The sequence below is a fragment of the Hippocampus zosterae genome, chromosome 6 (assembly GCF_025434085.1).
Source record: "Hippocampus zosterae strain Florida chromosome 6, ASM2543408v3, whole genome shotgun sequence".
Lineage (NCBI taxonomy): Eukaryota > Metazoa > Chordata > Actinopteri > Syngnathiformes > Syngnathidae > Hippocampus > Hippocampus zosterae.
Window position 1 is genome coordinate 10,053,178 of NC_067456.1, and position 27,850 is coordinate 10,081,027.

General features: G+C 40.7%; 1 protein-coding gene across 7 annotated transcripts in view; it reads left to right on the top strand.

Annotated features, from left to right (window-relative positions):
- The window catches only part of pdlim5a (PDZ and LIM domain 5a), a 39,253-nt gene extending 13,079 nt beyond the window's left edge, over positions 1-26,174 (top strand). For 2 of the 7 annotated variants that reach the window (XM_052068633.1, XM_052068634.1), the window contains 10 exons: positions 9,687-9,726; positions 10,908-11,227; positions 13,404-13,576; positions 14,255-14,297; positions 21,462-21,535; positions 22,383-22,578; positions 23,430-23,610; positions 24,487-24,607; positions 25,494-25,609; positions 25,717-26,174. In XM_052068633.1, coding sequence (XP_051924593.1) covers positions 9,687-9,726; positions 10,908-11,227; positions 13,404-13,576; positions 14,255-14,297; positions 21,462-21,535; positions 22,383-22,578; positions 23,430-23,610; positions 24,487-24,607; positions 25,494-25,609; positions 25,717-25,806 — 1,354 coding nt within the window. In that variant the 3' untranslated portion in view covers positions 25,807-26,174. Of the gene's footprint in view, positions 1-9,686; positions 9,727-10,907; positions 11,228-11,649; positions 11,676-13,067; positions 13,089-13,203; positions 13,231-13,403; positions 13,577-14,254; positions 14,298-21,461; positions 21,536-22,382; positions 22,579-23,429; positions 23,611-24,486; positions 24,608-25,493; positions 25,610-25,716 lie in introns of all 7 variants that reach the window. The other 5 variants (XM_052068636.1, XM_052068637.1, XM_052068638.1 and 2 more) reach the window with 5 other exon arrangements.
- The last annotated feature ends 1,676 nt before the right edge of the window (positions 26,175-27,850 follow it).

Genomic DNA, 27,850 nt, shown 5'->3' on the forward strand with positions numbered 1-27,850 from the left:
TTAGCATAGATATACACACAGATATACATGAATGTGTGTATGTGTGTGTACAGCTCTGAAACCGACAGCTGCTTGAGTTATTTTTTAGTCCAGAAAGTTGGCATAGTCAGCCCACCAAGCGAGGGGGTTCTATTTGGGAAGTTGGAGTCGGGTTGGGGTGTATGCTTTCATTTTGTTGACATTGCGTTCTCAGAATAGAGATAGCAAGATCCCCTGGTTGTATTTGAAGCCCGTACTTGAAGCCAATCGCTTTGCCATGTGTGGCGGTCATGTGTGTCGTGCACATGCGCTGGACATGCCACTTGGTCACGGTCCTCTTGCGTTGGCTTGTATAGTCAAGCGCCTCATAGCTAATGCAGAGGTTGATGTATTGGAAACCTACACAGTTAATTTATGTCATTTGGTTCCCGATCTTTTACGCTCAGTCCCTCAACCAAAAGCCACCTCTTCCCATGACCCAAATTTACTCCCTAACCCTTTCATGCACCCTGTAACCTGATAACATGATAAGCTGTTCACTGTAGTAACCGCTGTGCCTGAACGGGTTAATAAGACCTCTGTCACATCACAGTTATAGAAACCGTCAATACTAGACAAAAACACAAGATAACAGCACAGAACCATGAAACTCATTTGGAGCAGTTCGGAATCGATCATAACATGACAAAAACCGTTGACTTTGGACAGGAGGCAGATAAGACTTTAGATTGGTCACTCGTCAACCCATATCAACATACGACCATTCACACGTAGGGACAATTAAGTGTCTTTGGTGAATTTAACATGCATGATTTTACTATGTGGGAGGATAATTTATAGTATCAGAAGGAAAATAAGCCAAAAAGAAAAACAATGCATGAAGGCCAGAGCCCAGAGCTGTTCCCACAACTTGACAACTGTGAGGATGACATACTGACCACTTGGCCACAGAGCAACATGACAGAAGCGTACAGATGAAATACATCATATTCAACAGAGATGCTGACAAGTGTGCGGATCATCACAGATGTGCTTGTTGAGAGCTCTGACCAACCAATCCGAAGACAGAAAAAGGTCTGTTTTATAGCGGCATCTGATTGGTTAAGAAAATAGACCCATTGGTAAAATAGTTATGAAGGCCCTGAGCAGATGAGATTGACATGGAAATATTGCTCCCTGTTTTCATATACAGTAATACAATGTTGTAGAGTATCTTTTCTTAATCCAAAACATTTTTTGGATGAATGAAACTTCCATTAATTTCACTGGACAAAGATGAGTTGAGATCCAAATGTTTGGAGATAGTCAACCAACTTAACTTGCATCTCAAATCAACAATGTATGTAAGCTATCACTTCACGTACATTATAAGTGTTTTTTTTTTTTTTTACTGTAGCGTCTAGCAATTCCCTTCCCTTTCCAAGTCTCCCCCCGCAGCTGCTGTCGTCACTTTATCCGTTGCGATTGCGTGCCAGTGATGTTCCATAGCCAAAGCTCCTCACCTGTCTGTGTCCTTCAGGAGGCTGCAGTATTCGCCAAAGATCATCTAAAACCCCATCGCCGTCGCTATTGGCCATGCTCGTATTTGCCAGTACTGTCCTAATACCGGGAGAATGTTGCTGCATTTAGACACGCACCTGCCGCTGCCCGTCTTTTGCAAATCGCTTGTTTTTGCGCGTTTATAACAAGGGATATGTTGGAGACGCACCCATAATCCTAAAATCATAAAAGCTATAATACAAAGAGAACATGAACTTCGATATGCTTTAAACACCATTCAAGTTATTAAAACAAACGTGAACCTGTTACATGACACTTTATAAAGTATACCCGAGCATCTGTTCTCACTCTATTGATGTGCAGATAAGAGTCAAAGTGTGCTTGCTTCAAGCTGTTTATTTGTAACTCCCACCTGAAGTATACTGTAAAACTGATTCATGAAACAACAGACAAATGATGATACCATAATGACCAACCAAACCATACGAGTCCACTAGTTTGATTGTAAAATATGATGTGAAATGCTAAGCTAACGGAAATTAGCATAAATGTTGCATTAATTGTACACTTTCCAACAACTGCTGCTTTCGCACACACTGAACAGCAACACACACAAACAGAAAACAGAGTACCTACAGGCATAATGTATATTTTATGACTGTAGATTAGTACGGGAATCTTCAGGTAAACTTCAGCATTGCCCGACATGATACCACGCTAAAGTCGCACAACTCTAAATTCAGATTTTCCTGTACTGTATGTTATTGAAACATCCGCTCTATATGTGGCGAGAAACGTAATATAGTTGTCATACTGCATGGGCTAAAAATGTCATGCTCAACCATCTCTTCTTTTCTCTCATGTATCTTTCTGTAAACTAAAACCAGTCCCCCCAAGGCCAGTCGGTCATGATGAATGATAACCAAACACTGCAGCTGGAACGTTGTGAAGGATCATTTGGGATGTTTTGGAGATAATAATTAAACACGGACTACTCACAACTACTTAGTAATGACTATAAATGAATTTTCGGCTGACAAGATGAGCCTGACGAAAACGACACACTGAGATTTCGTTCCAAAAAAAGCTATCGCCTAATTATAGCTTGGAAATAAATCTTAATCAAAACACTCTTTAGATTACACAATTTTCAAAATAAATATACACGGTCATTAGCTTTATTAGTTCAGCGTGGATAACATGATTACATGTCATGATTAATAAAATGTGTAATATTGAGCAAACGTACACAATGATGCCATTTGTTATCAATATATGTAATCGAGTTATCTCCAACTCAGAAGAGGCGGATTGTCAACGTAAAACTTATTGTTTTGTTGCTATGTCACAGTAGTCAGCAAAAAGGCCGTTTGTGTGGTTAGCCACAGGAACATTGGCGTGAGTTAAATCCAAAATGTTTTATTACAGTTTTAAAGTGTTCGAAGCGAGACAACATGTGCAAACAATCAAATATTTTTACAGGCTAGAGTGCATTTCTTACTGATAAGTGATATTTATATTGGTGAGCTAAAATACAAAGTATGGACAAAGTCAAAGTGTTTGAAACTAAATTTTAACATTCTTAACAATCACACATTGTTTGTTCTGCACCTTTTGTCCTGTTCCTCTTCTCTTGAAGGGGAAGTCAAGTAAAATAAATAATTCTTGACAATAATATATTCTGTGCGCCCCCATTAGTCGAAAAATATTGCGTTTTGGCGGTATAAATTAAGCAGCAAAGTGTACCTGTTTTTGTCCACCAAAGGCGGCAACCATTTTGCCTTGTGCTACCACTTGTTATCAACTGAAAGACACGTCACAGTGCCCTCAGGATAGGTCAGAACCAATCACGGCTCACCTGTTGTCTGGGTTTGGTCGTGGACGTTCTCAAGCCGAATCCTTAGTCACTGTGATGTCATTTTCAGTCGACGGCAAGTTGTATTACAAGGTAAAATGGCCGCCCTGTGAGATGGATGAAAACGGGTAGATTTTCTTGCTTACTTTACAGTATTCCACAGCCTTAATATAAATCAGAATGCCATGTTTAGACTAGTAGGGGGGCGCATTGACCTTATTATTGCCAATAATCTTTTTCACTTAACTTCCCCTTTAAAAGGAGACAACTGAAACATGGACTTTACATCGACTGTTTAGAAACCGCATTTCATCACCAAGCCGCCAAATTTCACCGGTCATTTTGCGGAACGGATCTGTGTATGTGACACAACACCTAACAAAAATACTGCCCACCACATTGTTGACAACTTCACAAGTATGTGCCACTTATCAGAGGCTAACGCTAATCTGTTCTTCTGAAACTGCTGAGCTTTTGGCTTTGCCACGATAGTGTCCCTGCGTAGGCGTTAGGGAATGTACATTTGTGGACGAATGACATCACAATTTTTAAACATTTGGAACGGCTAGCTTACAGACACATTTTCATAATTAGGCGTCTCACTAAAGATTTATTTCATTGTGTGATTTCATACGTAATGGGTGTACAGGCAGTCCAAAGACCCTACTATATAGATATATATTACATAACATCTCCCCTTTAACAGAGGGTGTTTGTTGTTTTTGCTGTCTTTTTCACATTCAGCATATACAGTATTGAATATAGCATTGCTAAGTGAACATTGTGTCAGTATGATAAGCAATGCTTTCTGGAACAGCAACTTCAGCTTAAAAGGTCTTATGTGGAGCCGATGGTCTAATTAAACCCATTTGGATGCGCTTAAAGCATTTGGATGTTCTCATGCCGGTTGGCCCTCCCCCAATTAATACTTCCTCTTAGTAATTAGTAATTAGTTAGCCTTGAAGGCAGGGATTCCTATTCTTTAACGTCTCCTGCATAGGACCCACTCTTAAAAGCAGAAGCATGTGATTTAAAAATATAATTAAAATAAAATAAAATAAAAAAATAAAATAAAATAAAAACGTTGACTATGATATATGCATTTTTGTTTCCTGTTGGTCTGTCTGTTCTGTCTGGGAGCAATTCTTTTGTTATTGAAAGGGCCATCTTTGAAGTTTTTGGGCCCAAGTGGACCACTATTGGAATGAACTATTCATGGTCCCAGGTGTTTAAGCAGCTGTACTTGGTACACCCTACATGCATCCAACATGCGAACTGATTCATCTACCCTCAAAGTTCAAGCCGCCTTTGTCATCAACACACAAACTAATTTACGCCGGAGCAGCAAAGTGGTGAAGCACACGTGGCAATGATTGGTCCTGGCATCGTCTCCTCATCACGTTGGTCTGTCTGCTTCAAATTAAGGTAGAACCAAAAAAAAAACGTTTTTTAGGACCAAAAAAAAAAAACTTTTGCCAACCTTAACATGATTGCTTGCATTCCAAATGGCCGATCATGACACAAAACAGCTTACAATATAAATGATTGTCGGTCATGAAGTATGTAAAATGATCAATAATATTCAAGAAGTAGTTTAACCCAAGACATGAAATCATTCATGAGGTGCAAATAAACGTTTAAAAGTGTGTCATACTTGCCCGTGTTATTCCCCCACTTCACTAAATGGCCTTGTCTGTGCACTATTTTATGATGTGCATATGTTTGGGGGGCGGGGCATGTCAGCTAGCCTGTTTTATTTATTTATTTGAACAATTATCGAATAATCTCGGATGTCTCCAGTGGCTGTTTTTACTGTGTAGCTCATTTCGCAATCCATGTAATGCTGTTACAAATTTAGCGACGAAGGTACATGGATCCTTTTATTAAACAGTACAAATAATCAAGCACAGAAATACAAAATATGTATACTCCCAAGGAGCTGCTATAGGCACTCGCGTGTATAAAGCACTAGGCCACGCCCCTTAATGGCATATGTTCAACTCAGAAATATAGTGCTACAGCAGGGGTGCCCAAACTTTTTGGATCGAAGATCTACTTTTTGATCAACTAACCTCACGGGATCTACCCTTACCGGCGTGCACACGCACACACACACACAAATTTAAGATTTACCTGCTTTATTTTATTTTTAAAATATTTTTTTAGTGAAAATGAGACTGATTAGTGTGCAGTGTATATTAACACAAAAAAATATATTACTAACATGTACAAAGACACACAAATGGTTGTTTGTTTTTTTTCTTCTCGACACTCCTCGGATCTACTTGGGACCTGTCTTAGATCTACCGGTAGATCAGGATCTACCTAATGGGCACATCTGTGCTACAGTATTAACCAGTGGTCCCCAAACTTTTTCCTGTGAGGGCCACATAATTTTTCGCTTCTCTGATTGGGCGGCCGGGGTCAGTTTGTAACAGCAAAAGTGTGACTGCAAGAGTACCTAGACGTAAAAATGTATTGTTTCCCAGAGACCCACACAAAATCAAATAACTTTTTTGATACACTTGCGGTATTAAAGACGTCTTTCTTCTCGGGACACACCACCTCCGCGACAGCATTCATGTACTGTATTTCTTGACCAACTCTCCTTACCGCTGCTTGCTATCAGTTGAGCAAACCGAAAGCTAGCCCGAACAGAAGGCTGGTTCAGCTGAGCTTGGCGTACAAATGTTTTTTGCTGAGCTAACGTTCCTCTTTTTAGCGTTGACAGTTTGTCTGCTCTCATTTGCCCATGCAAAAAATCGTACTTGTTGTCGTGACGGATTCATAGAGTCTCCGCAGATTGTATTCTTTTCATACCGCCACCGACAGATGAGACAGACAATCTTTTCTTTGCTTTGAAAAAAAAATTGTTCCTCCATTTTGGGTTAAATTCCCTGTATTCTGAATATTTTTTTTCTCTTACCTCACCTTTTTGCCATGTTTACGTTCTCTTTGAGAGGGATGGGTTTAGGATTTTCTTTTCTGGGGTTGCCAGATAACGGCACAGACCGCAGAAGGATGGAACAAATGTCACGTTACATGTGTTTATGAAATTGTTACTAGCTAATAGTTAATCATGAAAATAGTTCATAACTACGGAATATTTTATTGCAAAAGACAAATTCTATGATAAAATACTGTACATAGATGAAAAATAAATCAAAAGACTCTCTGGTGTATTGTTCAGGGTGCCGGACCAAATGTGGAGGCGGGCCGTAGTTTGGTGACCACTGGTATAAACAATAATTCTGCTGTATAAAATATTACATGGTGTTTTATCAGTTTTTATGTTTGTTTCTTACAACACAGGACTGTTTTTATTTATTTTTTATTTTTTGGATGGTGGTGGATTCATGGAATTTCAGTTCATTTCTTTAAGGGTAGATTAATTAAATGACAAATTCGGGAATAAATTAGATTCGTGTCTCCCAAGTGCAACACACACACCGCAACCACTTAAGTGACGTTCCTCGAAATCGAGAAGTCTTCAACAGAAAAATGAATGCCACTTTTAAAAAAGCGGCATTCATCAAGATCGCGATGGCTATGGTATGCCCAACACAATATTAGTAATTCCTTACAATACTTTCGTTACATAACTCCTCTCTGTGGCCTCTCAAATATCTGCTCGGTAGTTTATTTCCCTCGCAAACAAACATCTACGAAGGCTCACCCACGCCTTTATGGGTAACGCGATGACGACAAATGATGAAGTGCTACTGTCGTCACCGCCGAATGCTTCGCAGCGACTAAAATAGCCAGAGACGCACAAACGGATGTATTTCCCCTCTTATAGAACCGAAGATCAAATTAACAGTTACTTGACAGTTAACGCTCGAGCGTGACGGAAGGAAAAATCTTTCACGATTAATGAAAGCCCTCTTCGGTGTGCCACATACCAGAAGACCTCGATACATATTTCCATTGGGTGTTCAAGAGGTATGAATGCTACGCCTGTCAGTGTCGCGTTGACGCCGTCTGTATCGCGTCCACTTTCTCCTGTGGCCCTCATGCAGTTGAGCTCGGGACAAACATTCCAGGGTGTAAAGTATCTGATAGGACGCGTGTGCGAGGGCCCATTGTTTCACAACCGGGAAGCTCGTACCTTGGTGTACATGGGTGTTTGCCGTTTGTGTCCACTTTACTCCCATTTTATTTATTTTTATTTTTTTTAGTCATTTCAGTTGTGTTAATGACAATGCAATGAAACTTACCAATGGTGTGGATTTTTGTCTGCTTTTGTAGTTCGGATCTTGAAACGGACTCAGATAGTGATGACATCAAATTGTACATTTTAACTCTATCATTTCCACTTTTGGCCAACCTAGGAAAACCAAACATTAAAAAAAAATCCTTGTTATTTATTGGACTAAATAATACAATGTTGGTGAATTAGGTTTAATCATAGACTCAGCTATTTGAAAAGTGTTATTGTTTTCTACGACCAGATCACATCAGTGATTCATTTCATTGTGGGACCTCCTCCCAGATGAGATGTTGCATCTCAAGGGGATTATCCCAAATTAATAAAGAAGTATCATCATCATTTCACTGGTGAACAGATTTTTATGAGATTTTTTTTTAATCAGCAATGGAAGTAAACCTTTCTAGATTCTTTTAAAAATTAATTTAGATTGATTTATTGAATTAATTTATTGCGGTGATTCCCGATCTGCCTTTTTTTCCCCGAGCAGATCATGTTTTCATCCATCCATCCATTTTTTGATCCGCTCTCTCCTCACAAATGTCGCGAGGTGTACTGGAGCTTTTCTCCGCTGTCTTCGGGCAGGAGGCGGGGGACACCCTGATCTGGTTGCCAGCCAATCACAGGGCACAGATAGACGAACAACCATCCATGCTCACACTCACAGCTAGGGACAATTAAGAGTGTTCAATCAGCCTGCCACGCATGTTTTTGAAATGTGGGAGGAAACTGGAGTACCCAGAGAAAAACCATATGGGCACAGGGAGAACATGCAAACTCCACCCAGGAGGGTCAGAGCCGGAATCGAACCATGCACCTCTTCACGATGAGGCCCACATGCTAACCAGTTGATTACCGGGCCACCCTCATGTTGTCATAATAATAATAATAACAATAATAATAATAATAATAATTGGGTGGCCCAATCATCGACTGGTTAGCACGTTGGCCTCAAAGTGCAGAGGTGTACCGGTAGGTCTTTTAGATCCTAGATTTTAGCTGTTCACTCATTGTGTTCCATCCTTAACTACCACTTCTCCTGCTGGGAAGTTCACAAACATTCCCATCTTGTAGAATAATGCCCCAAATCCTCTGGTATGGACTGAATATCAACGTGTGCCCGCTTAAAATAGGATTGTAGCAGTTTCCAGGAACTGTGTCAGCACAGTGGGACTAGTCTGGTTACTTTATGGCATGCCAGGATTTAGCTGCTCCAGCTCTTGACATGATCAAGGGACCTCGCTTAACTCATGGTGGAATAACTCACTGGCAAGTAACACAGCAGGACATTTTGAGAAGGGCTCGCTCTTGTCGGAATGCAGTGACTCCTCTTCAGTTACTAGGCAGTTTTAATTACCTTAAAGTGGTGTTCAGTCAGGCAGTGGACAAAACCAGATCCTATGCACTAGAGTGCCTTTCCACGCTACAAGCACTTTCTCAGTCAGATTTTTCCTTTGTTAAGAAAAAATAATGGAGCAGTTACAATATTGTTGGGCAAGGAGAGCCATCGTCACTGATGTACCTCCTCGCCATCCCCATGACCAAGCTCAAAACCTGGGGGGACCGAGCCTTCTCTGTCGCCGCCCCCACCCTCTGGAACGCTCTACCACAACACATCCGCAACTGTACTGACCTCCAATCCTTCAAATCATCCCTAAAAACTCACCTGTTCCGCTATGCTTTTAATACCTTTTAATCTCTTTTACACATTTTCTTTTGTTCATCTAAATGTGCTTTTGTAAATTATGTATGCTTGTTTTAAATGCACATTTTTATCCTGTGTTTTTATGCTCTTGTAAAGTGTCTTTGAGTGGGATGAAAAGCGTTTTCAAATAAAAGGTATTATTATTATTATTACATCAGACTTTATAACCTTTACTATCTTGACTTCTGAGGGCATTTAAAAGCGTGCAGAGTGTTTCCTCAGGTGACCTTTGGAGGAGCAAGTGGCCTTAAGTGGTGGTCACGATATCAAAGAGTAGAGCGTATCACTTTGGCGGATGCTTTCCGTGACTAAATATAGCTGCCTTTAAAGCATGCATATTGTACATTGGGAGGACAGTTTGGAGCTCCTCAGGTTTTTATGGTCTGGCGCGTAGTAATATCAGCTTGAAATGATGGGCCTTTCTTCTTCTGTCTTTTCAGAGTCACCAGTGCCTCTAAGGCTCCTCCAGTGGCACCCAAGGTATGATTCCAATATGTATTATTGTTTTAAGGCTTGAATCACAAAACAATAATTGACAAAGGCTGTGACACGCCAGGTGATATTCAGTCCGAACAAATGCAGAAATGATAGCGGGTACTGTATTTCCTCAAACATCCGCCATCTTTCTATTAGTCAGCTACCTAAGACAAAGAGACAGCTTAATTTTCCCCATTAGTAAATAAAGTGACAACTCAAAGACATTGAAAAGTCGAGCAGCTGAGCCCATACAAACTCATTTGCTAAGCAAAACAGCAGCAGCAAAGCACTTAAATAGTCTATCAGATGCATCAACTGCGAGAAGTTTCCTGAGCAGTTTTATCTGCCGTTTTATGGAAACAATGGGCTCTATATCATGTGCACTTGGGCATAAAAACTGATGCGGCTTGATTTTCGGGCCGGAACAAGCCTTGTTTAACACTTTTGGGCATTTGGTAGTCCATGCTTGCCATTGTGAAGGTGGCTAAAAGGTTAGACCAGCTGAAAGCAGGTCTAAGTTGTGGCACAAGTGTTGTAACACAATTTTGTTGAATTTGACCAAGGTGCAGATCGATTCTATTTGGCGAAATGCGATAATAATTCAACTTTGCTCTAAAATGACTGCAATATCATTGGAAATGATTCATCTGGAGTATCAGGGTGTAGCTCCTTGTAAATGTTTAAATGCATGGTGAAATGTTGACATGTTTTTTTGTGTGTGTGTGTTGCATGAATACCACTCACACCTCGTGAAATGTTGTGCAGTTAATCATGCCGATGCCTCTGTACCTATTTACTGTGCACCCCCATTTTTTTAACAATGGATATGTTCCAAATGCACCTGCTATGAACTATGTTGAAGTATGTAGATTAATTTAGTTATAGCCCGATTTAATAGAAAAGTAGTGCTTGTTCTCCATCTTTTGACCTCTATGGGCGATTTTAAAACTATTTAGGAGTGTGTCAATTACTCGCAGATTTACACTATTTGCGGCAAGGTGTGGTTCCTTATCCTCAGTCAATAGCAGAGGTTCACCGAATATGCATACAGTATTTTCTTAAATTGAAAATTAACACTTTAAATTTGAAACTTTTACAATTTCCAAATAGTACGACCAAATGGGTACCAAAGAGGCTTCAGTGACTGTCATGTGTCTGCTGTGCTGTGTGTATTTGCATGCCAGGTGAACAGATGTGACATCATAAAACCTTTGGTCATCACACCCACCCCCTCCCCACCCAACAAGACCCCCAGACCCTACGGGGACTGCGGGTCAGACCATCCTTGGCGCCCATCCCCGGACGCTTTGATCCTGTCCCCGTCATCCGCCTTCACCCCCGCCTCCTCGCACCCTCATCCTCCTTCCTCGCCTCCCGTGGGCCCGCCCCACTCCTCCGTGTACAACACACCCATCCACCTCTACTCCACTGAGAATGCCTGTGAGGTGGCCATGGGACAAAGGCGAGGCCTAGTTGAGAATCAGGGCGGACAAGCCTTTCATGGGTAAGTGGTGGTCCAGCTATAAGTCGTCAGTTCCATCAATCATGAAGCGGGTATGTGGCTTTGGAAGGGGGGATGTGCATGTAAAAAAGTGCCTGCTGCTGTCCTTTATTCAGAGCCAATCCAAGACATTTAGTTGGCCTAGATTCTATTTAGTGTCACCCATGTGCTTTATTTTTTTATTTTTTCAAATATTGTGTAAATCAACTCCAGTCCACTCTTAATCAGTGAATGTGGTACCTTTTGAGATTAAAAAACAGGTCAGGCTGCAACGGATTCATTAGTCAACACTGTCATGGCTGCTGGGGAGGCTTGGGCCGGCTCAGCATGTTGTTTGCATGCGGCCTGTTAAGAACTGTTTTGAATTTCCTGTCTTACTATTTTTGCCCTCTTTCAATCTGTTTCCCCCCCCCCCTCCTTTTCAGACGACAACAGTTCATCTGGTTACAAAGTTAGTTTCTGATGCATGTCCACTTCACGATTGTCTTGACAAACATCTTTGTGCTTGTGTTTTAAAATGAGAAGTATCCTATTTCATCAAAATGGTGGTCATTCCCCAAAGAGACGCCACACACCAAATAGTCCACTTAATAAGGGCGACAAACTTGTTTTCATAAAGGCCATGTAAAAGAATTAGTGAAACCACATAAATATTGTAAATAATTGCTCGTAAAATCATATACTGTGCCTTGACTCTGAGTTCACAGTTTGATTCTTAATTTCAACGGGGAAAATCTATTTATGTATTTGTTGATTTGTTTGTTGATTAATATAGTGTTGATTTATGTCAGCCTGACATGAATTCACTAAGGCCTCGCCTTTAGTATACTTATACCTCTTCCCATCTGCAGTGAATTAACACGGATTGGCCGCCATTTGCAGAAATACGGTATATAATATAATTGGAAGAATTTACTGTTTGGGACTGTGCATTACTGCACCCTTTCACTTAATGAATTTGTCATTTACACAAGCATGCACACACACACACACACACACACACACACACACATACATATCTGCCAGCACTGCCGCACTCACATAATGAGAGTGCGGTAATAAGCGCACTTAAATCAATGAGTGTGAGTGTGTGAAGTGTAGTGTGCATTGCATGCACTTATTGATAATTTATTGTCCTTGTCAATGCCTTTTATTGAGCGCACTCAGTTTTGGCAGCAATGCTGGAAATTCACTAATGCTGATTTTTAAGGTCTATTCCACTAGTGTCATTTTTCAAGGCTAAATCCGAAAATATACATGACGAAAATGTATTGGCCATTATTAATTCATGTAATTGTCTTTATTGTACTTAGACTCTTCATTTGAGCGACAGGACGAAAAGTTACGGTCGCCATATGGCATTGATGCTAATAGCAATTTGACAACAGGACAGTGATTCAACAAAAAATTACATTTTCCAAACTTAACATCTATCAAACCACAAATAATATGGGTAATAGGACAATGTGGTGATTTTAAACCTCCAAGTTATACTTTAAATATCATGAGATATACAGAAAAATAAACGTGTGAAGTTACTTTTCGCCTTCTCACGGCCTGCAGAGGATATGAATGACGCAAGTTTTACAGAGGGTGTAGTATATAAGGGTAAATGGACTCATGTGTGAATTTAAACTCTTTTTTTAAGGAAAAAAAACATACCACTTCACACAATTTAGTAATTTTTGGGAGGTTTTATTTGTTTTTAGAATAGAAAATGCAGGTGTACCGCACGTAATTCCGGTGTGACTTTGATATGCTGGCTCCCTCTAGTGGCAATCCTCCGCCGCTTTTATCACCTCTTTCACTTCAATCTCTTTTTTTCTTCTTTCTCCCCCTCAAGTGGACCTCACAGTACTTTAAAGTAAGTTTTTACATACAGCCTCACGGTCTCGATGTGTATACCGCTCGGTGTCTATTTTTTTGTTTGTAACTGCATTTATGGTAGGAAATTGTCTTTCTCCTTTCTCCCCTTTCCGTTTCCGAAGAAAACCCCAGCCACCAAGGTAATAAAAGTGGCCTAAATCATGACGTGGGTTGTAGCCAACCATCTTCATGTCATACCTCATCAAATGCAGAAGCATTTCATTCCCATACAACCATCCCTAACAGTGTGCGCTCTGATTAATGAAAGCAAAAGTTGATTGTCCAGTTTGACTTTGACCTTTGCACTCCTTAGGCCTCCCCGCAGACACATCGTGGACACGGACATCCAATTCTACCACGTGCCCTCTCATGCTGGTGCCAGCCGGAAGCGCATCATGGAGGACACGGAGGACTGGCGCCCGCGCACCGGGACCACCCAGTCCAGATCCTTCAGGATTCTGGCTCAGATTACGGGCACCGAGAACTGTACGTAAGAGTTGGTAATTTGATTTAGGAGTTTCTAAAATCAATCTTCCTTCGTTGGAATGAAAATACCGGTAAATGGTATTCACATGCATTTGTAACAAAGACATTTACCCAGTAATGTTTAAAAACGCAATCAAACATAATAAAAGCTCATATGAAGAAATACATTGGTTTAATAAAGTGTAATTACTGTATGTGCTGGAGCCTATATCAGCTGTATTCAGGCAGTAGGCAGGGGACGCCCTGAACCAGTTGCCAGCCAATCACAGGGCACACACAGACGAACACACACTCCCACCTAGGGACAATTTGGAATGTTCAATCAGCCTGCCATGCATGTTTTTGGAATGTGGGAGGAAACCAGAGTACCCGGAGAAAACCCACACAGGCACGCGGAGAACATGCAAACTCCACACAGGAATGTCGGAGGTGGAATCAAACCTCGCACTCGTCGATGCACTAACCACTTGACCACTGGGCCACCCTACTATTACTAATAATAAAAATACTTCATCATTTTCATAGTACCGGTAGTAATACAATTTTTACTACTCCTATTACATGTACTTACTTTTTCTACTATTACTACTACTTCTAATAGAAATAATAATAATAGTAATAGTCATGATAATAATATCAATCATCATTGTACTACAATTTTTTTTCTTCCTTTTGTAGCTCAAGCTCAAGAAGACGAAGCAGACACAGCCAAAAAGACAAAGTGAGTTGCTTGCCTTTGAACATTACTGACAACTGATGACTAAAGCTCGGGTTTTTTGTCACACATATACAAAATTTCTACATCTACATCTCCAACTCTTGTCATCTTTTTTTTTTTAATGATACAGCATATTGGTTGCTGCAAAATAAGTGAAAACTAATTGAGTGGAAAGTCCACAACTAAATTTGCACAAGTAGCACATTGTGAATACTGCCCTTTATTCATATGAGATCAGTTTTGAATACCGGTAGTTTATTCTAGTGGTTGACATGGAATGTTGTTGCATTACAAGTAGAGGCATGGCGTGTTTTCTCATGGATGGCTGCCGATTAGGTTGTGACATTTTTCGGTGTTGAAAGCCTTGTTGTGATCCGCATGACATCTTAACCTGGCATCGTGTTGGTGAACTGCAGTGTTGTCCCGCACGTGATTGCTTTGCCTTTTGTATGTTTAACGCAGGGACACGTTGAATATTAAAGAAGAAATATGATTTTTCCGTCCCCAATGTTAATGTTAACGCCAAGTTTTAATAGCAATGCAATCAAGAATGTGTCTTGCAAGTGATCCACGGTTGATGTTACCTTATATAAAACTATCCCGTTGCAAATGCAACTGGGTTCAGAATTTTTGATAATGTTTAGGTCTGCAGAGAAGGCCTTGGAGACCTGACGGCATGCTCCTGCTAATTTGTGTGTATCCATAGACGTATCATGTATATCTCCCACCGCCACTCCATCAACAACTTCACTGAGTGACCGCGTATGTGCTGTTTAAAAATATCCGCAACAAAAGTCAATGCAGCTCTGTGCAAATCTAGGGCCCGAACGACCAGATTTTTTTTTAGGCCAATGCAGAGTCGGGTATTTGGCAGAATGTTTGTTGTCATTAACCAACTTCATTAATTTTATACATATAAAATGAATAAATTAACGTCTTGGGGTCTTTTAACGTTTAAAATAAAGACATGAATTACAGGCAGAACATTTTGGTCTTTTGTAGTTTTCAACAGAGAGGAAAAAAATCAAACAAACTCAGCATATTTTTTTGCTGACTTTGAATGTAATTGTGTTTGTCTTAGGTTGTAACTGATAAATGTAGTAAAAAAAACCCAATCTGATATAAAATATAATTGTCAAAAATTGGTGGAATTTTATTTTTTATTTTTCTGGGCCTATTTTGAATGAGATTTAAATCAACTGACCAATGAATCGGCCATGCCCAAGTTATTTCCTAATTTAGTGTATAAAAAGCTGATGAAATATAATACAATAAAATAAATAAATACAATAGTTAACCTATATTCTGAAGTATTATTCCTGTATGTACTGCAGTATTCGTCAGTTGATGTGTGCCTTAAAGGGGTGTGGCCGAGTGAATCACGCAGTCGCTCCAGTCGGGTTGTGGCTACTTGCGAGTGTTCTTATTTTGTATTTGTATGTTAAGTATATTTACAACCGTCGCTCTCATTGCCCAAAAGTCAGCGCATTACCTGTATACTACCTTATTTTTTGGACATTTGTGAAGCAAGGCTCCACTGCATTTGTATGCAAGCTGTTAAAAAGTGTATTTTTTTCCCCGCAATATGTCCCATTTAACTAGTGTTGCTTCCTCTAACAACACTACCTGTCTTCACTGCATCCGAGCCCCTCTTGTGCTGTGCCGTGTTTCGGTTGACATCATCCCAGGCTTCGTTATCTTGAAACCCTTGTTCTCTTCTGTCCTGGATGGCAGAGTGAACAAATCCACTACACGGTTGGTGATCGGCCCAAAGTACACCGAGCTGAGGGACTGGCACCATGACGTGTCCGCTCGCACCCTCAATGTCCAGTAGACCTGTGTATATACTTATATATATGGATATACTGTATATGTGTGTGTATGTGTACACGAGTGTGATTGATTGCCGTAGCAGCTTGACGGCAAAGTAGAAAGTAGGAGTGCAGATGAGTGGAATGAGAGCTGTAGTACATACTAGGAGTTGAACCGATTCGTCGTCTAGTCAGTGAGACGACTTCACGACTCTGAGTCAACTTAACTGTTTGGCATCGACCTTTCATGCTTGAAGTTGACTACCCACTACACTGTAAAAAAAAAAAAAAAGATTGGGTGAACTCAAAATTTCAAGGCAATGAACTTCAATAACCTTTTAAGACGTTTTAAATAAATGTTTTGCTGTGTGGAAATTGTCTTTTTTTTTTTTTTTGCGTTTCACAATCAAGAAATAAGAGTGGATACCACAGTTGTCCCCTTGCTTTGGACGACAACTTCAAGATATAAGTAAAAACGACTTGCTTGCTTTGTTGCGGTTATTAACATTGTTGCCATCAATGTCAGTAATTTATATTTTAAAGGTTTTTCCAACGGCAAAAAGGGAAAAAAAGTTTTGTTTACAGTGTAGCCTACTCATGTACTTGCCGCGCCACGTCTTCTCTCTGGTCAATTTGCAGAGGACTTTCGACTTGTCCGTTTGTTGTCGTCGCAGGACCTTTACGCTCTGAAGAGCTGGGAGGCGACACAGTCTTCATACTTTTGTCTAAACAAGCTGGTTGGAGATGAGAGTAGCGATTCGTTTTTAAGGATGTGTATATAAATGCATGTGCCTGGATATGGGAGTCCAAAATGGTGCTTTAAGACGCTTTGAGTGGTCTAAAAAAAAAAAGGATGACAATGGAAGTAGAAATGTCTGGATTGTTTTCGGCTTGACGATAAAGCACAATGACTGTATGATTGTTCTCCTAATACAAACCGCTTTAAAAATGGCCCTCGCTTTGTAAAATATATTCCTCCTGTTTATGTTTACTTGACCTTGCTGGTGTCCTCTTCTCAAATTTGAGGTGGTGTCAAAAAGGTATTATATCTTACAGCTAATAAAGTTGCTACATATACTCCTTGTTCATGTTCTGTCTTCTGTCATTTTTTTTCTCAGTTTGGCATTACTTCTTTTCTCATTCGCCACCTAATCTGCTAACAGTCGTTATTTCACAGGGGTCAAACTCAAGACCCGTCGGCCAGATCCGGCCCGCCATGTCATTTTATCAAATCATGGGCGTCAACTTCAATGATTCTTGTTAAAATCTGTACCGAAGTGTCCAATTGTCATGTGTAATAAATAACGTTGTGATTTTGCAATAATTTATAGACAGATTCATCGAGAGGCCACTCAGACTGGTCAAGGTCCCGCCAGTTGCTCCATCCTTGACCTTGCGTGTGCAATTGACTGTTCAGCTCCATTCTGGCAGTTCCACTTTACGACCACTTGAGGGAAGCACTAACTCAAAGCAAATAAAATCCAAGAACAAATCTAAAACACACACACACACACACACACACGCAAAAGTAATACTAGTTTTAAAAAAATGAATATTTGGTTCATTGAAGACTCTTAAATGTCCAAGTACTGTCGCTCCTAAAAGTGAGCAAAGCCCTCACATTTTTGCAAACATTTTATGATGTCTTCTCATTGGACAGCATCAAAGAATTGTTATAAAAGTCAGTGGACAGCTTGTATAGCAGTGTAAATTTACTATCCCCTCAAAACAACTCAATAGACAGCCATGAATGGTCTGAAACGTTCACTGCTTAGTGAAAATGTCCACACTGAGCTCTAAGTTTCAATTGTTTGTGTGGCACGGAGCTAGCGAAAGTGAGACACCATCTCCTTCATTCTCCACCTTTGGTTTGAGGATGTCATACAGTTGTTCAGTAGGGTTTAGATTTGGAGATGTGCTTAGCTAATCCATCACATGAGGACAAGCCCTATAGAAGATGAATTGATGGATTTTGTGCTTCATGTTCAGCCTCGGGCAAAGGCTAAAGAGAGTGACCCGAAATTGTCCACCAAGTATACTATGCCCTATTCTCATTCTCTGGAGGTCCAGTGCTACTCATAAAATGTATGGCTTTTGTTTGAACAGCCAACAAATGGTCCATTAACATTTCTGATGCTCAATTGGGCACACAGCAGATGGTCTATCATTTAACACTCTCGTAATCTTTGGATCACATTCAACCCTCACTCCTTCACACTAACAGAACAAAATGTAGACACGGCAGTGATCATATGCACACATGCTCCATTCTTTAATGGCGTACAGTTGTGTCAAGAAGCCAGTGAGTGATCTCTGTGAGACGCTGCCAAAAGCTCCTTTCACGCCAACCGCAGAGTGTTAAAAGTTGTCTCTGGGGACATATGGACCGTCTTCTGGTGCCAAGTTAATGGGAACGCATTTGCTGCTCTGAAACTATGCCGACACCCAAAGCCCTGAAATGAATGAGGCAGCAATTTCTGTTTATACTTAAAGTAGGACAGTAACATCTTGTCTGTATTAACATTTCAAATCTTTACTGCACAGTGGTACATTGACGTACCACTAAACTTGTGACTCAATTCACTTGTATTGAAACGCCATGATGTGTTCCACCCCCCTCTCCCCCTAAAGGTATAGCCCCCAGAGTCTGATAGTCTCTTTAAACTGGATTAAGTCTGCCCTGTCTCGAGGCAGATTATCTGCAATCGATGCAAACAAAGTCCTTCTTTTTACTTATATACTGTTTGTGTGTATGCCGAGTCGCCTTCAAAATCGATGAATTTTATTTCTGCATTTTGATATGTAAAAATAACAGAAAAGAATCAATATATTGTGTACGCTCCACTGGCTCCCGGAATCATTTTATATCAGGGTTTTATATTGTTTCATTAACTCCAGTGTTACAGACAAAATAGCTAACACCGTAAGCTAAAATAAAAAAAAAAACTTTTTAACAGTTTGGAGGCAAATAGGGTGATTTCTGAAATGTCTGCCTTCAGCAGCAGTATTTCAGACAGTCTAGTAATAAGGGCGCGCATCACTTGAAAGGTGCTTTAAATCTTCACCCATCTTTGCTGATCATGTTATAGGTGGAGAAACTCAGTAATGGGTGGCCATTTTGCAAATTGTATTGTAGTTCGGTGGAAGTCCCGAATGGAGCACTCACAGACACATTGTCAAAAATATGTAGCTCACAAAAAGTTGACTTACTTGTGTTATTTGACACTCGATAGGTGGGCAGGCGCTCGACAGACCAAACTATTTGCACACAAACTTTAAAAAGTCAATTTTCCATAATATGTCCCCTTGAAGACTCTGTCACCACATAGAGTGCCGTCATGGCAGCAGTTGCCATAACGTGTCTCATGTGAGAACAGCCAGACTTGATCAGAGTGGGGGCAATAATCCAAATTGGCACCGGCCTCAAGTCTACCATTTGAGTGTGATCCACGTGTGTCTGTGTGTGTGTGTTCGTGTGTACAAAGGACATTCTTGGCCCACCCAAGCTTCTCAGCTGCTCCTTGTGAGCACATATAGTACATGGAAACACTACTACTAAAAGCTTTGTTTTTAAAAGATCCTGTAATAATAATAATGATAATAATAGCGCGGCCCGGTAGTCCAGTGGTTAGCACGTCGGCTTCACAGTGCAGAGGTACCGGGTTCGATTCCGGCTCCGGCCTCCCTGTGTGGAGTTTGCATGTTCTCCCCGGGCCTGCGTGGGTTTTCTCCGGGTGCTCCGGTTTCCTCCCACATTCCAAAAATATGCATGGCAAGCTGATTGAACACTCTAAATTGTCCCTAGGTGTGATTGTGAGCGTGGATGGTTGTTCGTCTATGTGTGCCCTGCGATTGGCTGGCAACCGATTCAGGGTGCCCCCCGCCTACTGCCCGGAGACGGCTGGGATGGGCTCCAGCACACCCCCGCGACCCTAGTGAGGATCAAGTGGTACGGAAGATGAATGAATGAATAATAATAGCAGTAGTAGTAGTAGTAATATAAGCTAGAAAGTGAGATTTTTCCAGTTATGTGTCATTCCTTCTTTCCATTTCCGAGTAGATCTGCCTCATCAAATATGGCGGACGCAGCTCCGTAACCCGCACAAGGCGATGTCACTGTCTATGTGCAATATAGGCCCATATGTCTTTAAAAACACATTCACAATCACACTTTGTAATGGCAGTGTTTCGATTTTCCAGTCACTGTAGTTTATTGTCCTCTTAAACAGTACATACTGTAGGTGACATCAAGTCAAGTTAATGTAGGACCAGCTATTGGTGAGCTAAAATGTGACGCTGACGTAGCTAACCAAGGTGTGTGGATTTCATCGTAGGTAGAGGTAGATGTTGTGTCCAGTCTTTGAGTTACACACTTTGCATGGTGCCATTTCCTGTCAAGATTTCATCAAAACATAATTCTTGAATCATCTTTGGATCACCCTACATGAGACTTGCTTCAATGAGGTGGCGTCTGCGCTCTGCCTCGTAGCAGAATGGTGAGTTGCCAGCTTTCCAGCACACACAAGACCTGAATTTTTCAAATCCAAAGCCCACTATATTGAAGATTCAGATTCAGATGTAAATTGAGTTGAGTTGAGACCTGTCAATTCACACCGTAGCTCAAGTCAAATTAAGTAATCAATTTGAGTCTCATGAAAACCAAGTCAAATTCATGTACTTTGTAAGTTTGAGCAAGGCAAGTTCTAAAACTGGTCACTCAATTCCCCCCACCTCTGCCTGTATCACACTGTAACATAATAATCATCCAAGGTGAATGAATTGAAGCAGATGGGAGGGAACCATCATGAGTTGTTTGCGCTGGTAGTCTACCATCTGTCTGCACCACATCTGGACTCGATGCTTGTCAGCACTATACGCAGTGACTCTCACTTGACTCCTTCCACTTCATATCGTGGCTCTGGTTCAGAATATGTGTGTTATGTTATATTCTTACGGGCTATTATCACAAGGCTGTCGGCTGTGCCGTGAAAGCCATTCCAAGAAGGAAGCTGACTGTGTGGAATGGAGTGCTGTGTTGTTTTGGGCAGGACCATATTTATCTCTGCTCTCTCAGCGGTTAGGTGGTCTTGATGGTGTCTTGCTTGTATTCCAACAATGGCAGCCAAGAGAGGTGTATGTGCCAGCATAAGAAAGTGACACATTCCACATTCAGATTATTCTGATTTAATGTGTTTGATAGAATACTGGTTTATTTTAGGAAAGAAGGAAAGTAACCTAGAACGGTGGACCCGCAAACATTTTGGTGTCACGGACCAGTTGAGACGAGTACATGCTGTTCGCAACATTTTGATTTCATGTACAATTATAAACCAATGGCTTACTTTGCTATGCACAGTGAAGAGCCTGAGCCCAGCAGCCACGAGTCGGCTACTGTCAAGACCATGATCAAATCACCTGCAACAACTCAAGGTAATACACGTGTATGCGTCCATGCATGTGTGTGCGTGTGTGTGTGTATGACAGCACAAACCTTCGATTACTTACCGTAACTGTGTCCATCCACCATGCCGTGGCCACAGTGTACATGTTTAGACAGGTGTGTCTTCTGAATATTTTAACTGCAAGAGTCTTGTCTTGTTGCTGCTGTTTGTAATGTGTGTGCGTGCGTGTGGTTGCGCATTTGTGTATGTGTTCCATAGGTGTGACTCAAGTAAACTCGCTTTGCCCACACCTGTACGCAGACAGGGAGGGCAGATGTCAAACGATTCGCGCAGTCACGTGCCTATGGAACACACACACACACACACACACACACACACAAACGCGTGCGCGTGCATACATTATTTTTCCCTTAGTAAATAATGGAAATATAATACCATTATTATATGGCATTATATCCTGTTCCGTATGTCCGAGGACAAACCTCAAGACTACAAGAAACGCCTCTCAGTAGAACTCACAAGCTCGCACTTCAGGACGGAACCATTGGCCTGGAACGAAGTTGGAAGCACATAGTCACGTTTGTTCAACACGTTTGTGTGGATACAAAGATTTATTGCAACTGTCCTTTGTCTACAGACTGCAGAGTATGTTTCTTGATTCCCTGTCTTGCTATTTTGCAGATTTTGTTTTTGGTCCAGTTATAACTCAATTTTAGGGCTCGTTTATTTTTTGATGTAATTCCACTTTTAGCCACTAGGTGGTGGTAGACGATTATGTTGACATGATTGTTGAAGTAGTGAGATGATAAATTGTTACTGTCTAAAAAAGGAACTTTATTACAGTAAAGACAGGAATTCATCTTCATCCTCCACAGGCGTCAGTCCGCAGTGTGGTTTAATCACATCATCCTTTGGCGTCAAGTCCAATGGCAGTATGCCAATGTGTCCTGCCCCTGCCCGCCCTGTGCCTCGGGCCCACCCTAAAGACGAGGATTCGCTGGTGCAAATGGCAGAACACTACCCTGCCGGGACTCGCACACCCATGTGTGGCCACTGCAACAAGGTCATCAGGTAAGGTAAAATGATCGCATTTGGAATTATAATCTTTTCCCATGACAGTGGACTCCCATTTATCACGGGGGATACAATTCAGACCTACCCGCCTTTTCAAATTTCTTTATTTTTTTAAATAGAAAATATAGAAGCACAGCATAAAACAAAAGAAGATTAGACATTACATATTTAAACAGCCAAATGTTCACCAAAACAATTACATTTCATCAGATGAAATTAGCTTACTTCAAGAATGCACTGTCAAAGGTGTCAAACTCAAGACCCGGGGGCCAGATCTGGCCCGCCACATCATTTGATGTGGCCCGCGAAAGCAATTCAAACATATCAACTTCCATGATGCTTGCTAAAATCTCGACCAAAATTAAAAATTCTCATCTGTAAAAAATAAGAGACATATTGTAAGCATTTTCTTTATAAACCTTTATTTACTTTTTTCATTTGGTTTCAGACATAACGGCCCTCCAAGGGAAACGGTAACTAAAATGTGGCCCACGACAAAAATTAGTTTGACACCCCTGCACTATGTTGTAAAATGCCGTGGATGAGCTAATGTAAATTAGCATCGATGTTGCAGCATTTACCAGTATTAAACGCCTACTACTTTAACAGAGCAGGAACTCTACAGACAGAGCATGCAACAGTATTTCTAGCAGTGTTCGCTCTTCTCTGTGGGAACAGCAATTATTACTGGAACTTCTCTGCCCATTCTTCTTGCTCTTTTTATACTGTATTTGTTGAGTAAATCTCAGAGCGGTACAGCATGTTGTGGCATAACATGATACTAAACTGAAGGTATTCAACATTAAAGCCAGCATATGATTACGATATTGTTGTTTTTGTCGTTTCAGGGGGCCTTTTTTGGTGGCAATGGGCAAATCATGGCATAAAGAAGAATTCAATTGCGTTCATTGCTGCACGTCACTGGCTGACATCGGCTTTGTGGAAGAGCAAGGCCGCGTTTACTGCGAACACTGCTATGAAGACTTTTTTGCGCCCACATGTAGCCGCTGCCAGGCCAAGATACTGGGGGTGAGTGGGTTACACTTTACAGGACATTTTAATTTGATATATTTGGAGTATGTTTTGACTCCGTCCCTCATCCCATAATATCATATGGTATCGTATAATAGCTCACCGTATCAAATACAAACATTTGAATGCTTTTTTAAAAAATATAAAACTGTGGACAGTGACACAAGTTATAGTCAGGCTTCTCTCTGTGTTGACAGAATTATGCTTTGGAGGCTTTGAAAGCTGCAAATGTTACTTTTAACCCGACATGTCAGGTGCGCGCTGCAGTTCACTGATGTTCATCCGTCACGTATTCAAAACCTCTTGAGGGCCGACAATCCCCTTCAAAACCCTCAATTTCTCACACATCTTCAAGCAGCTTAGGGCGTCTTATTAACCTGTTTTCTCGCCCTCTTGCCCTTAAGCCCCCCCCCACCCCCACCCCCCTTTAGTGTGACCCGTCAGCTTTTCCATTGATTCTCTGTTCCGGTGGTGTTCTCACACTCTTCAAGGTGGGGAATGGCTATTTTAAGCCGAGTCATGAGCTCCCAGAGGACGAAAAAGAAGGAGAAAAAAAAGTGCGATCATTAAGTTAGTCGTAATAGTGCAAGTGTGACATTATGATTCAATGGGTGCACTGTGCCAAAAAGTCACCTTAAGTAAATTATAATAAAATTATAAGTTCAGTTCCCAATACATGGTAGTGGTTGTACACAATCCGGGCGCCAGACTAACTTTTTGGACAAGCACAACAGTGGCCCCTTGGTAAAAAAAACAAAAACAAAAAACCCTAAAGCAACTATCAAAACAAAATAAAGTTTTATTGATAGGGTCTCTCCAAATCAGGAATTTTTGAAGATGTTTCTATTGTAGCTAACCTGTTTTTGTGTCCAGGAAGTAATCAATGCCCTCAAGCAGACATGGCATGTCCACTGCTTCCTGTGTGCTTCCTGTCAGCAGCCCATCCGAAATAACACCTTCCACCTGGAGGATGGCGAACCTTACTGCGAGCAAGGTGAGACGAAGAAACAACGGAAGAAGACCAACTATCATTTCTATTTTTTAAATGTTGCGGATCATTGTCGCTGTTCTGAAGTTAACCCCAAAAAACATCAAATGTTGTCCAATGTCAAAAAAGCCAAAAAGGTGCCGTCTCAGCCGCTTGTGGATTCGGAATGCTAATCCTGAAAAATGTCACTAAAACCAAGTTTAATTTTCCTGGAACTCCCGTGGAGTTAAGTCACTTCAACTCTAAACGTACTCAAAATCGACTCCAGGTCAATTAAAAAAGTGCAATCCTGGCATAATTGTGTGGAATAGAACATATATAGAACATTAAATGATTCATTAAAAATTATTTCACGCCAATCGTTCTTACCTCCATCAAGAAAATTGCGCTGTAATTGCCATTGCCCTACTTGACCTTAGCATACTCTTTTGCAACTATAACGTCAGCAGTAATATGTCGCAATGTAATCTATTTCATTATAATTTACTGCAATGTAACTTACCGTAACATAATATCGTGTAGGGTCGCATTGCAACGTATCGCATTGTAACACACTATTTCTAGCAAATACATTGTACTATTCTTTTCACAAACACAAGGAGACAGAGAGGAAGGCCAAAGAGGAGATTCATGGATGCCGTGAGGAAAGACATGCAGGTAGTTGGAGTCAGAGTAGAGGATGCAGAGAACAGGGAAAGATGGAAATTAATAACTCCCTGTGGCAACCCCTGAAAAGGGACAAGCCGAAAGGAGAAGGAGAAGAAGAAGAAGATGCAATAACAGTTAAATAAAAATGATTTGAGGCAATTATGGTAATAGGCCGACGATATGCTTTTGTCACATTGCACGCTTGTGCGGCTATTTAATTTACTGTGTGTGTTGTCTGTCATAGACTTCTACAGATTGTTTGGCACGGGCTGCCACGGTTGCGAGTTTCCCATCGAGGCGGGAGACAAGTTCCTGGAGGCGCTGGGCTACCCATGGCATGACACCTGCTTTGTGTGCACCGTAAGTGCAACAGATTGTTCAACATACTTATTTATCTACGTGGTTTTCCACCTCGGACTCTCTATAGTACTGTATTGTCTTTTATTTTTGTTTGTTTTTACCAACAGGTGTGCTCCACCACTCTGGAGGGTCAGACGTTCTTCTCCAAGAAAGACAAGCCTCTTTGCAAAAAGCATGCACACACACTAAAAGTCTAACTTTTTTTCTTTTGGCAATGATGATTTATTTGGAAAGAAGTGTTTTTTTTTTTGTTTGGGTCATTGTTAACAGAAACACTAAAATTTCTGATCGTTGAAATTCTACATTTAGTTTATTGTTCAAATAGACTGGTATTCAAAACACAACCATGTATACCATATTGTTACTTATATACTCGTATTGTTATTTTACACGATACTGTCATGCGCATTTTTTTGGTTGATTATTGCTTTTGTTTACTACCAACATGCCTAGTAATACATGCATTTCAATATAAACTGGTGAAACGGGTAATGTTGTTTAATATAATGACTGTAATCCTCCCCAACAATTTGTGATAAAATAAACGCCCCATCTGCAGTTGAAACATGGCGGAAAATGTTGCATTTTACTTTTACATTACACAACGATAAAACAATTTCACATTATGCCAAACATGTCAATCTTGTATTCTGTATTTTACCAAAATTCACTCCTTTTTATACATGTTTGGAAAGTGGTAAAATAAATGCACAATTATGCGTTAAATCAAAAAGTGGATATTACCCACACACTGTACTATACTATCCTACATTACTATTATTATTATTATGCAGCACCACGCGTGAGGAGAGCGTGAACCCAACAAAGTGCGCGCACGCTCGCACTGTCGCACAGCAATAGGCGCAGGCACGTACAGGTACGCGCACACATGACGTGACATTCTCGTGCACGAGGGCGGCTTGGAGACTGGCAAACCCTTCCACGCCAAGTCACATCTTTTCAGCCGGACTGAATAACTTTCTTCCATATATTTCCCGAATCTTTGGAGACAGTGACAGGACGCCACGTCGGCCTTAGGTAAGTTTTAAGTGGAGTTTTGTTTCGTTTCTGGAGAGTTAAAGCGGCAAGATGACGCACAGTTTGTTTGAGGTCTCGTGCCGAATGAGTTGGTTTGTTGATTGACATGATGTAGCTTCCTGACTGCTGAGCAGCGAGCGAGCGATTTTTTTTAACGCTCTCAGAGACGAAAATGTACTTCATTAAGTTGCTTGTGGAATCCATCTAAGTCTCACTTATGGGTGTATTTTAAGTTGATTTTCAGTCAAATGATTGTTAAAAAGTTATGTATTTTATTTTGAATGGGCTAAACGGTTTCTATGACCTTTTTGGACAAGATGTAAGTCACAACTATTATTAGAATAATAAATATTACAGCATCAATGTCTTCTATCATCACGTCACCATCAATTCCCTCACTGAACACTTTTCAGCACGTGATTCTTGTAATTATTTAAATATCTATCTATCTATCTATCTATCTATCTATCTATCTATCTATCTATCTATCTATCTATCTATCTATCTATCATCTATGCAGTATATACACACATTAAGAGAGAGTACCAATGTTTCTTAAAAAGATACATTGAGAATAAAAGTTATATTTATTAAAAATTATTCATCATTTCAATTTTTCTTTTTTTCACAATCAATTATTACAGCAGTCATCTCCAGTGACTATCCTGGCAGCCCAACAGTTTTCTATATATTATTATTTTCTGCTATAATTTTAACAGTGTGGAACAGTGGATGACTGGTTTGCACATCTGCATCACAGTAGAGATCATGCATTCGATTCTGGGCCCTGGCCTTCCTGTGTGGAGTTTGCGTATTCTCTCCGTGCCAGTGTGCATTTTCTCCGGGTACTCGGGTTTCCTTCCATATTCCCAAAACATGCATGGTAGGTTAATGGAACACTTTAAATTGTCCATAAGTGTAATTGTGAGTGTGAATGGTTGTTTGTCTTAGTGTGCCCTGTGATTGGCTGACAACCAGTTGAGGGTGTACCCCACCTACTGCCTGAAGCCAACTGTCACACCCACGACCATGCCACCGACCGACCCTGGTGAGGATAAGTGGTTCAGATAATGGATGGCTAATTTTAACAGAAAATCAGGTATAATTTTCAAGTTGAAAAAAGCCTTTTTTTAAAGAAAAAAGGAAAACACCTTTATTTTAAGTATTACATGATCTCAATGCACTCATAGGGAGGCTGCTCTG